Source organism: Spinacia oleracea, chromosome 4, assembly GCF_020520425.1.
Source record: "Spinacia oleracea cultivar Varoflay chromosome 4, BTI_SOV_V1, whole genome shotgun sequence".
In the NCBI taxonomy this organism is placed as follows: Eukaryota; Viridiplantae; Streptophyta; class Magnoliopsida; order Caryophyllales; family Amaranthaceae; genus Spinacia; species Spinacia oleracea.
Window position 1 is genome coordinate 161511772 of NC_079490.1, and position 13043 is coordinate 161524814.

The 13043-nt window shown below is 36.6% G+C and overlaps 1 protein-coding gene across 1 annotated transcript; it reads right to left on the bottom strand.

Moving 5' to 3' along the window:
- Nucleotides 1–64: 64 nt before the first annotated feature.
- LOC110793681 (uncharacterized) lies at nt 65–11031 on the bottom strand. The gene is made up of 15 exons (XM_021998581.2): nt 10453–11031; nt 9843–10019; nt 9621–9745; nt 9394–9532; nt 8722–8871; nt 8571–8624; nt 6965–7060; nt 6828–6887; nt 6632–6706; nt 6344–6397; nt 4490–4591; nt 3859–4389; nt 3565–3696; nt 1176–1283; nt 65–454 (listed from the first exon to the last, which is right to left on the bottom strand). Exons 1-15 carry the CDS (start codon nt 10876–10878, stop codon nt 305–307), a joined length of 2379 nt encoding a protein of 792 aa, XP_021854273.1. The 5' UTR covers nt 10879–11031; the 3' UTR covers nt 65–304.
- Nucleotides 11032–13043: the final 2012 nt, after the last annotated feature.

Consider the following 13043-nt stretch of genomic DNA (forward strand, 5'->3'; position numbering starts at 1 on the left):
AGCATCAAATAACAGAAAATATTGTCTAGCATTACTTGCTACTAATAGTTGACAGGAAAATAAATGACAGAAAATAAAAATATTCTACTATAATAATGGAAAAAGCGTTTGATTGTTTGACATCAGAAAAATAGAACTTTGGGGGGGGGGGGGGGGGGAACGAAGGGAATTTAAGCCAGTTTGAGTGACATTTCGAGAGTTTGGGGAGGGAAAGGGGATGAAAAAGAATAAGTTGAAAAGGATAGAAAAAGAAGACATTCTTTCAACATAAAACGCTTCACTGCAAAAAATCTGTGAACAAAAATCACTTCCATGCCTTCTTCCCTCTGAACTGTTTACTAGCGACATTCTTCTTTCTCTTCTTCTCCTCTCTCGTTCTTGCTATCTTGCCTCTCTTTGCAGCAATTGGCATAAACTTTTTATGCTCCTTCTGTCGGTTGCTTAGACCACCCTTCTGTTGACCATAATCAAATTAACATCATTAGCAGAAAATAGACTGAAATCCGCAATACCAATAAAAAAAGAGGAACAAATGGAAGCCCCAAACTTTTCAGCATCATTCAGCTGACATTACCTATCTATTCTCCTATACTAATGACATAAACGAAAACTATTAGCATGAGATATGTATTTCCCGTAAAACATGAATTCAGCTTTTACAATGCATCCATCATCACTAAGCCTGAACTCAAAGTGGGCGCATCCAAAACAAGGCAGCATTGAAGATATGATAGTATGGTATTATGTTCAAATTCTACAGTTCTAGACTATAGATTATAGAACAAGAGTAACCGTAACATGAAAAATATCACAAAAAGAGAGTCTATCAAAATCCTATTGTCATGTTATAAGCAAGACACCCACAACTCCACAAGTGCGTCTGGACAAGGGTGTCTAGACCCTAGCGAACTAGAGTTACTATATATAGGATATGGATGACCTTATTAGAGATGAGTGACTACTCAAACAATGACTTCTATCCACACATGCAGTGACCAGAGTCGTGGCATAGCACACACCAGTTATGTATAAGAATTTGCCTAAATGCAAAACAGATCATTGACGTCATACGCCCCATGGAGCAGTGGAAGCTTACTTCCAAAACAAGTAAATAGCCATGACAGATGCACAATGTAACAGGAAACCGGAAAATTGGACAAGATGGAAGGATAAACCTTCTTCTGTTTCACAGAAGTTCGGGACGCGTATTCCGCCCCATTCTCTCTTCCGGCCTTCATTGATGCCACTCTTTCCGCCTTGTCCATCTTTCTTCGGATATTTGCCTATAATCACATCAAAAACGAATATAATTAGCTAAACATCAGATAACAGGTAGCTTCTTTATTCTCCCCCAAAATTCAAAATATAGGGGAAGATGTAATTTTATTCTGTCTATATAATAGATCCGCTATTTCCCAATTGCAAGATCAATTGTTGCCAGCATCTTATTATGTCAAGAATTCTTCTCATGTAAAATGATATCTAAGATGCTAATGATTAAATACGAACAGGACATGCCAAGTAAGATGTTCAGTTTATGACTAATGAGGCTTTAACTCTTGCATCCTCGGCTTCTCTCGGATTATTTGTTCTCATATTTTAATTCATGGTTTCTTTACAGGTGCGATCTATTCACTTGATTTTAACTTATTTTTTCTGAACTTAACTGAACTTGTTAGAACTTACGGAGTATCAAAACTTATTTTAGTTACAAATTGTACTTGGGAAGCCCTTATTTTTCCTGAACTTATTTTATCTGAACTTATATGAAGTTAACTGGACTTATCTAAACTTTGTTTTTCTGAAATAAGTGGAAATAAGGTGAACTAAATAAAGCCTACGACATAGATCATCAAGTGGGGAAACAAAGCTTCAAGAAAAAACTAACAGTTTCAATAGAACATGTATCTCAAAAGTATTATGAAATTTATAAAGAAGTGGTAGGTGCCTAGTAGGGTTATAATTTCTAACTAGTTATATTGTGGGATTCGCGGTAAGGTTCGTGGGTTAAAACCCCACTAGGGGAACTTCAGAGGTAGCAATTCCCTTTTCCTTCCACGTGACTCCAAAGAGGTCTAGCCTGTTAATCTGGTTCGGTTAACCTGTGTGGAGTTCTGGTCAAATAGGGATGAGCATGGGTTATAACCGTACAGGTGGTAACAACTCTTGCTCAGCCTCATTCTTTTTTACCCAATTCCCAATTTCCCATCCAGATAATTGAGGCTTTAATAAAATTACTCATATGACGTTGGAGTTGGGCAATAGATCGTCTCATTTGACATTTAACCTCCACATATCTGCCACGCTTCCCGACTTCAACTCCTCACTGCAACAGCGGGTTTTACTCTCCTTTTTAAACGAAGATTTTCGACCAAAGTGTACACACGTTCTCTTTTTTTTCCCTTTTCTTCCCATATTTCCCTTAAAGAAAAAAAAGAACAAAGAAATCCCCTACCCCGCGAGGGAAAAATTAAAAACAAAGAAGTACCACCTCCCCTCATCTAGTCATCTCTATCAACTTCGTTGAAATATTATCATGACTTTTATCCACTCAATGGAGAAGGGTATTTTTGAATTGCATTAATAAAATTCCAATCTAACCAGTGATGCTTTTGAAGAATAGAATAAAAAGCAGTGCCATAAAAAGGGTAAAACAAGCACTTGTGATCATTTGCACCAGAACCATACATTGGTATCAAATGGCAACTAGTGTCATAAACATGCTTTTGCACTCACACTCTCTTACTTTATCCACCTTTTTTCACACTCACCTACCTTTATACCGCAATTTGGATTATACCCCCTGATGCACAGTGCTCACTGTGCACCTCGATGAACAGAATATTAAGCACCTAATGAAAATCGAGAAGGACGTCAATGTACACGTACGAGTGGAACATTATACTATATGTTCTCCGGAAATTGAATAATATGTTCTTTTGGTATGAACGTTATTTTCTTTGGATTTTAACTATACATTCATTTAAAAACACAATGCATTCGGGTACATAAATAACATTTTCCCTTTTTACTCCATTTCTCTTACTTTATCAACTTTTTTCTTACACCTATTCATCTTTTTCTAACTCCTAGAAACAGGAGCCATTTGTAACAGAGTAGAACCTAAAAAAACCGGATGGAGTATTTATTTCTATATGGGAGCAATAAGGAAAATTGGTGAAGACAGAAGCATCATACTAGCAGCATAACATGCAAACAGTGCAGTAAAAGAACCCACCAGACTTTATCACCTATGATACACAAAATCAATTTGTGGTATAACAAAAAAAATCCATAAGAAACTTGGCAACTGAGGTTTATTATGACGAAAAGAGCGAAAGAGATCTATTTAGATACAACCCTGACCAGCCATATAAACCTCAAGTTTTTTTTCCGGAAGGACCGGAACAAGAGTAGACTACTAGACTTCAATAAAAACTGCTAAACTAGTAGTCTAGTACCCAAGTTGTGATGAATTGGTAATAGCTAACACGTAAAGGAAGCAATTACTATATTTTATTTTATTTCTTGAAAATAATGGCTAGCTAGTGAAAAAGTACTTACTTCAAGTTTTGAAGGATCAAGCGGCTTGAGACTTAATTGGTCTGAACTTGGGATCTTAATAGTTGCTGACTTGGAATTTGAGCCCTTTAAAAAGCCGTGCTGTGCCAGAGCAGATCTGGCTTTCTTCTTTGCCTAATTATATGCACACACAAAAAGCAAGACATAAGACAACAAAAAAAGCCAATGGATTATGACATGTACACAGTTCTCTAATTGTAAAACGACAAAGTCTTGATTGAGTTCATAGCGCATTTGCAGGCTCGGCCTTGTACCGACAATGAACCATTGGCGTACCTGTAATTCCCTGATTCGCTTGAAATCTTCGTTAGAATAAATGTGATCATCTGCTTCTGGTGGGTGTTCCATCTTAGCTGCTGTCAACTTTTTCAAAGCTCTAAGACTAGACTTAGCAGAATCCAGTTGTTGGTCAAAATCAGCGTATTTCCTCTTCCTTGTTCCTTTTTTATCATCACTATCATCAGATTCACCAGAGCTATATGATCCTTCCTCATCTTCCAAGTCATCCTCATCACTAACTTCATCTTCACTACCAATCATGTCTTCATCCTCGTCCTCGGACTCAGCGCCATCTTCATCTTTTACATCATCCTCACTGCCAGAGTAGACCGTTGAATCAGCACCATCTTTCTCAACTTCTTCAGAACCACTGAGAGTATTTTCCTCCAAGTCTCTATCTTCGTCTGATTGCAATAGTTCTGCACCAGGGACACCAATTTCGACATTCACCTCTCCATATTCCTTCGGTCTGGCCTTCAGATCAGCAGATCTTCCACGGTCTTTTTTGACAAGTAGTGAAGGGCAAATCTAAGGATAGACAACCTTGTTATACATGTGTTTCGGGGGGGGGGGGGGGGGGGGGGGGGGATGGCTCATGACAACTGGAAGGAAATAAGGCAATGATTACCTCTTTAAATAAAGTGACAAGGGAGCGAGCAGCACTTGAAATTGCTTTTTCATTTGATTTCTTATACAACACAAGGTCTTGCAGCAAATCTTCATTCATCAACTAAAATACAGAGAACAAGAGAAAAGGTTACCATAAAATGAATTAATATTAAGCATATCACTAATGTGCATTAGGGGAAAGTGGGATACAGTTCTTGACTTTATAAATTATGACCATGAAATAGACAGTAGCTGGTCCAGGATTTTCGAATTTGGTAGGGCACTATCCAATACAATACTTTGAATGTCGGCAACTTGTCCCCTTAATGTTGGTTTATATAAAATAACCTCAAACTTACTATTGTAATGAGCAGTAATTCAGAAATATTAACATGCGCATTCGAAAGAACCCAAGATAACTAAATTGATTACGTACTTACTTGCATAAAGTTCAGTCCAAATTCCAAATTACAACCAATAACTTGGAGGTGCTATTACATTGTAATTAAATACAATAATCGACTGCGATTTTGTGGCTCGTATTTGATGAGGATGGTAGAAGTGGTGGGTGTTTTTACAGAGATGGTTTAAAACGTGGCTTGTGTAGCTGTGTTAGGGGATAGAATTTGGTGGGGAGAGTGAAGAGCTTGTAGTTACAAACGAAAATGTATAGAGGAATTCTAAATTATCTTTGATGGTATAAAACAATCTGATGTTCACATTTGTGGAGACAATTTATAATTTTGCAATGTCACTTCAGTCATAGTTCCAAACTTCCAATGTGGGTTCATATTTTTAATCAAAATTTGCACCTACAAATTGTAGTCAATGAAAAACTTACTCTGAAATGGCATTATATGTAGGTGGTATAACTAGAGTTTTATGTTCACAACATTATTTCAGGGAGTAGATAAGGAAAAAAGAGCAAAAATAAAACAATACATAGCATGCATAGTGGGACTCGAATCCAAGACCTGCTGAGTTAGAGAAAAGCTCCATGTGGAGGTCCACTACCATTAAATCAACCAACTACTTCAGTATTTTTTAGTACGAATTGGTTTATATCTGACATCCTCTGTGTTATTAAAATTGTACCATCTGGAGTTCACGCTTGCGAATGCACAACTTTAACCTTTACTATCTTTACTTCTCTTTCTGTTTTAGTAAATATTGTAAAATGTTCTTGTTTTGTTAATATATTGAGACTATTCTAACGAGATCCCAAACGACTAATATTTCCTTGTGTACAAACCACAACAGAGAGTTGTAAATAGTGAAAAGTCAAAAGGGTACAATTATTAAAAAAATGGAGGAAGTATTATTTTTGGGGGAAATGGCAGGGAACGTCACATGTATCCGCAAATGGAAACAATCACATTAGAAACTATATATGCAAATAAACATATCACAGGATCATATAAAGATGTGAGTGCGACTATTTATACGGATATACCAGTGTATAAAAAGGAGGCTCTGAGGCGCAAGGCGATTGGAGCCAGCGCCTTTTATTGTCTAGGCGAGGCGACTTCAATGAGGCGCACCTAAGGCGCAAAAAGGCGCACGAAGGCGCACTTTGAGGCGCAAAAAAGGCGCACCTACCAAGAGACACACCATTTTTTCACTTTTTTTTTCACTTTTTATTAGGGCGCCTCACTTCAATGAGGCGCGCCTCGGTGCTGGGAACTCCAAATCGCCTTGTTGCGCCTTGAGCCTTTTTATACATTGGGATATACCCTCCATCCACTCACCCCCCCCCCTCCCCGAACCACCAACTAACACACGCAGGGCTGCAACACAGGTTACAATTGCACAATTCAGAGATTCAAGATGGGCTTCTTAACAAACAATTGAAATCAGAAATAAAGAAAATTACCAGAGGCATGCGGAGACATATCTCTCTGACAACATTCAGTCCAACAGATATTGCCTGTACATCATTAGTGATCCAAAGAAAATGTTACTTCAACTAACCTAAAGAACAGCAGAAAAAGCTAGAGACACAAACATTGACATCCAAAGAGCTACAAAATGCCTACAAATTTCAGATTTCGGAACACAAATATTTAAATAAATAACAGATGGCACAATTCAGATTTCAGAACACAGCTATAGCTCTTAGGATCCCTAGATTTCTAGATCTAGCATTTAACACAACCAATACCTCTGTTCGCGAACGATCATGCACAAACTGATTTACTATCTGTTTAAATAAAGGTTCGACAGCATCAGGTGGCACCTAATTGAGACAAGAGCCAAAACAGATCAGATCCACAAAACAAACCAGTATGAGTAGTACCAACATCCAGAAAGGAAAGTTAATATTAAAAGGGGATGCAATCAAGACAACACAAACACACCATATCATGGCAGGCTTGAGCCGCAGCAGCAAGTAGATTCGTTATATCACGTTGATGAGGCTGCAGAAGTCATTGGAAACTGCAAATCAGATTACCATTTTAGAAAAACCTTACAAAGCCATAATATGAACACTAACCTGCACATATTTTTGAAGGAAAGGATAAAAGTTCAGCAAAATCAGTCGGTGAAGACCAATTGTTCGAGCAATCACTTTCAACATCATCATCTTTATCTAAAGATAGAAACAAGCAAAACCGAATGAATTTCAAGTAATTTTTTTCATTATCAACATGAAAATGTCAACCCTCCATGGGAATAACAGAACTACAAAAAAAAATCAAAGGTAAAGATAGCATAGAACATGCGCTTCTTAAAAAGGAATTCTCTTTAATTCGAATCTTATAATGCATTTCACCAAGACATAACTCTATAAGGCTTATAATCCAGTAATTCAGTAATGAGTCCCCAAATACCCACCTAAAAATGTGCGGTTTTAGGCAAAATCCATATTCACACATTGGTGCAAAGAGAAGAAACATACAACAAATGAAGGGAAGAAGACCAGAAAGGATGTGAACAAGCCGCATTTGTTAAGAAGAATTTGAGCAAGCAGCACACAAATAGATTTCATGTTCAATTACTGCAAGAATCCCATTAGAGAGAAATTTGCGGATATGGTCATGTTTTAGTGTGTAGCTGAAAGTTTATTGGCTAATGAGCACCAACACAAGTAGCCAGCCTAGTATCGCTAACCTTGCAGTAATACAACAGAGAGACCTGTAATTTGTCAATTGTTATTTTTTTTTGCTAATACATTAATGTCACTCAATTATGGCTGCAAAACTAGTGAGATATTGCATAAACACAGTTTTATTTTTGACAAATTCCATGCGTGTTTTCCCATTCATTTCATTGGTGTTGCTCGGACCTTCACTGAGCAGCTAGAATGCTTTCTTAGACTTAACTCATATACAAGGCAACTTATAGTGTACAACAGGTTCCATTTCTGTGGTTCAACCAAGGTTATTTTTTGTTCATTTGCTCATTTGAGGAAGTCCAGAAAAAGCAAAAAGAAATAGTGATGTTGTACCATGCATAGTACAACCAGTCGTAAAATGAACACCTTGCATATATATAACAAAGAATTACACGGTTCCTTTACGAAAGTCATAAGGGTCAACCTTGCTTAGCATTTCAAAAAAAATTGCAACTTCGCATTTACTGACCTCTGTCCCCTTGGTACCCCTAATGGAGACTTTTCCTTATTTCGACGTGAAGAGACTCAAGGAAGTGTTGATTGCGGACATATTACAGAATCCAAACACAAAGAAGACAGATTGCACGGAAAATCTATTAACATAATGTCAGCACATTATGGTGAAACCTCATCATCTAGACTCTGCAAAGTCTAAACAAGAAATACACTTCTTAGTTCTTAACAAATTTGTTTCAAGACGATAGTTTATAGATATTATCAAAAGAAGGGTCTTGTAAGGAAACATCTTAAAAATGCCTATAATATGCCCCTTTTAACCCAAAAGATCCAACCACCAGCAACTCTGCAAGGGAACTCATCTCAGCTCCTTTAAACTTTTCTCTACATCATGGTTATCCACATTATATACGTTCTAATTAGTGTGTTCCATACCGGATTAAAAAGGCAATCAATCAAAAACAAGAAACAAGCTGATTTAACAAATTTTCGGACACTCAAAAATATCCAAGAGGGAACTTATACTAACCTCGAAGCGCTCATTGCAGCTTTGAAGGCGAGAAAATAGCTTCTCTGCAAATCCCTTAATAAAATAAAGTGCCAACCGATTAAAGTGTAATCAGGATAGTGAAATTCAGGCCAAAGAGGAAAGCAACAAAGTCACATCAAACACTACAGACCTGTGCATCATTCAATTGTAGAAGTGGTGAATAGTAGTTTGGACTAGTTTTCTCTGAACTCAAACGCTGCTGCTTTTTCATGCTACGCATCACACGTTGCAACTTAGCCTTCTTTTTCTTTTTGCTCGCTGTTGTGCCCTTATGGTGAGCCTGAAGGGACCGGAAAGAATGGATTACCAATTTATCCAGCTAATAGGAAATATAAATGACAGAATTTGATCTTTCTACAAACATTCCCATCACTCTGAAAATAACACTTCTATAGGACAAAAGTCGAACTATAATCAAAGTCACAAGTCCAAATCCATCTAAAGTTATAGACACGGGGGGAATTTAAAAGTGTTGACAGATCAAACTTGGGAAGAGTATCATCCAATCAGGAGAAATTTTATCAAACATGACATGTTTTTAGCTTGCTTCATCTACAGGAGATACTAAGAGCAGGCAAAGCGGCATATTCCTTTTTAATTACATTTGTGGGTTACCAGTTACCACATACCTTCCTTTTCTCAAACCATATAAGCAATTCAAAGCTCCCAATGTTCTTCTACGATGCAGTTAAGCAATACACTGAACATCTCTATTTTCATTAATAATCCTACAAGTTTGAATTGAAATAAGCCTTCATCCTAAATGTTTTAAATTCGCTGGTACAGGATAAATTGAAGATACCTTATACACATCTTCTCTATCATGAACAACTTGTTGGTGTGGAGTACATCCCTCGTCTTCACTGCTTGATGCATCACTGTCGTCATCGTCTTGAATTTTTTCATAATCAAGAAGGAAGGAAAGAGCAGCGATCATGATCCTGAAATAATTAGAAACATGACTCAGTCTATACTACTACGTTCACATAAAAGCATCGTACAAAGTTGAAGGACACAAAAGGTGGTTACCGTGACGAAGGATGGAAGCACGCCATGCAAATTGCATTTATTGTTCTTTCATCACACCAAACTTTTCTGCGGTGAAGATCACAAAGTGTGACAAGGGACCTCTTTGCAAATGACTCTTCCTCACGCTGTAAGAATATGCAAGTAAATTCACACACGAAGAAAAATGAATTATCAAGTACTTCAGGATTTTGTATATACAATTAACTTAAAACGGATACACACCTTTAGCATTTTGAAAAGGACATTTTGAAGAGGCTTATTCTTAGACTCATCCTTGTGCTGTTTATTCATACGCTGAATATAACGAATGACATGTGAGTATGCCAATTTCCTCAAATTCCTATCATCAAAAGTCTGAAGCTCCATGAACAACTCCATTGTCTCACCAATAGAAACAATCTGCAAACCAATAACATGTCACACAACCGGACACAAGTGAAGAAATATACCTCGGTAATACTACAATGAAATATAAACAAATCATATTACATTGTAATTGTTCGTTAACTTAACGAATAGTCCATTCGGGAACTGAAATAAACAGTTTTACTCTCATACCTCAGGACACTTGCAAGTTTTACTTCTACAACAACCATAACTATCGCATCCTTAATTGAATTAAGGATTCAGCAAGCAGGCATATATACACTTACCAACTGATCATAAAACGCATTTTTTCGGGGTATATTGTGAGATTATGGTAGTAAAGTTTCAGTTTTCACAAAAATTTTGGGAATATCCTAGCTGGTGAACACATTGTATATCATGAAATTAATAAATGGAAAGCAAAACCGGAAATCATCTACTAAAATTGATATGAGAAGTGTGATACCTTACGATTGACCAAAAGGATGAGCGCCTGAGTAAGTTGGCTGCGAAGAGAAGACGGCAACGACTTCCCGGAAGTTCGGAGAAGACCGGCGAGCTCCTTAGGGTAAAGAGACAGATATTTAGGGTAAAACGGAGTCATGTGAGCCAAGAACATGGCCTTATCACCGAGGTCTTTGGCGATGGAAGTGTCAGGGGCAATACCGCTAACTGAATTGAAGCTGAGAGCCGCTTGATCCTCGAAAAGCTTGAGTAAGGATTTGAATTGATTGTAAAGATACTGCAATTCGGACTCATAGCTTTCTGGATCGCATTTCATTTTTGATTGTAGGGTTTGGAGGGTCAATTTGTCGGCTGAGAGCCCGGCGGCGGAGAAGCCCTCTGCTGCCAACTCCGCTGCGAGAATCGACATGCCGTTGGTGGGAAGCATTTTTCTGATGACTTTATCTCTCCTCTGTTTGGGAGGGGGTGTGTTAAGAGGGATTATGATGTTTGAGAGGGAGGATAAACCCTGTTTGATAAACCCCCGTAGAGAGGTCGAGATCGACGAGATGAGAGTAGAGGCGAAGTAGGGTTTGGTCTTTTCACAAATTTCAAAACAATTCCCTTGATTGGTATATCAAGTGGAATTCGCATAATTATAATGAACTAGGTTAAATCTCATACAACACGCGGATGCGATTAAATAATTTGTTTTTTCTATTCTTACTAATTTATTTAAAATACTTAAGTTGGAAAAAAAAAATTATCATATCTTTATCAAGTAACTGTTTCTTTTAAAATTGAATGATATTCATAACTGTAACCATACTCGTACATGCTTCAGAAAATGAAAGAAAATAATAATAAAAAAAAAAATTGGGTATGGACATATATTAACACATACTTTTTTAAAAAAAAACTATCATAAAAATTGTGATTAATCCATTACTGACATATATTTTTCAAATTAGTATTATTATATTATGTTAGATTCTTGTCATAATACACATGAAATCGTAATTTTGAAAAGAAAAAAAAAAGAAAAAATTATCAAGAAATTAGATATTTCAAAAGATTCTTTAATTTAAATTTTATATAAAAAAAAAATTTAAAAAAAAAAACAAAAAAACTAAGGACACACCAGGAGATGACATGTGTAATTTCTGGTGTGTCTTTTAGTATGTAGTAAGTATTGATGATTGATTGATTGATGATTGATAAATATGTAATCTAAAATTTTCAATGTACTCCCTACGTATTTATTTAAGAGATACACTTGGGAGGGCACGTGTATTTAGGGGTGTTCATCGGTCCAAGCCCGGACCGGACCGACCCGAACCGAACCGAAGACCGAATTTTGATAATTCAAGACCCAAAGGCGGGACCGATTATGCTTGGACCAAACCCGGATCGGACCGAAAAAATCGGTCCAAAACTCGGACCGGAACGGTTTGGACCGGTTGTAGACCTATTTCTATATATTTTTCTATTTTTCTAAAAATTATGGTAAAAAATAAAAATTATATATAAAAAAATCAATTGTTTAAGTCTTTTTTTAGAAGCTAAACTAAAATTATGTCATAATATAGTAATATTTACAACATATTAAAGGAGAGAATTATATTTTTAAATAGTTTATATTATATTTTTTTAAGGAAAATTCGGTCCGGTCCAAAATCGGGTTTTGGACCGGACCGGACCGGACCGAAGACCGAAAATTGGTATTTCTCGACCCAGAGACCGGACCGATTTTGTTCGGTCCGGTCCGGTCTGGGTCGGTTCAGTCCGGTCCATTTTTTGTCCGGACCAATTTTTGCACACCCCTACGTGTATTAAGAAGAAGAATATAATGAATTAAAATAATAAAGCAAGTGGAGTTGGGTAGATATTTTAATAAGTAAACAAGTGGGGATCATGTCATTTTGTGGGGTAGGAGGTGAGGTGGGTAAATTAGATGTATAATTTAATTACAGGGTGGGGTCAATAAATTACTAAAAATGGCAAGTGTATCTCTTAAATAAATACGGCCGGAAAAGGCAAGTGTATCTCTTAAATAAATACGGAGGGAGTACAATTTATTTGATACTTAAGAAAGATAAAAATAAAAGAAAATAATTTTAATATATAAAGATATTATATATTTAATATTTAGATTGTATATTTTGACCATTTATTTACGAAATTACCCCTTGATATATTTTTACTCGCCAATCATGGAGATTGATTTTACTGAGCTCTTGATCTTTTGGGGATTTTGATATTGGTATTGAGAAGTTGTAGAACATATTAGGTGTACCGGGTGAACATATAAGGAGGAAATGTGAGAGAAATCACCAATGGGCATAAAAATAGCCTTTGGTTTATGCCCATTGGTACGTGTACGGTGCAACCAGGTACATCTTATAATTTTCAAAAAAGCAGTCTCATTCCTGATAATTTATGTACCCTAGGACAAAAAAATCCTCCGATTCAAAATAGTTGCAACACTTTATTTTTTGCACTATTCACATAATGTACTTTGTTTATTTTTGTTGATCTATACTTTAAGGAAAACATATTCATGTGAGATCTTGTTAGATTCGTCTTAATGTATATTTTGCGAAAATTAATTTT

Bases quoted from the DNA above. Each gene is read 5' to 3' on its own strand.
- LOC110793681 (XM_021998581.2), bottom strand. From the start codon at position 10,878: ATGCTTCCCACCAACGGCATGTCGATTCTCGCAGCGGAGTTGGCAGCA. The intron at 9,533-9,620 runs GTAACCACCTTT...TAATTATTTCAG, and splicing joins TGCTTCCATCCTTCGTCACG to GATCATGATCGCTGCTCTTT. The intron at 6,888-6,964 runs GTTAGTGTTCAT...TGACTTCTGCAG, and splicing joins TCCTTCAAAAATATGTGCAG to CCTCATCAACGTGATATAAC.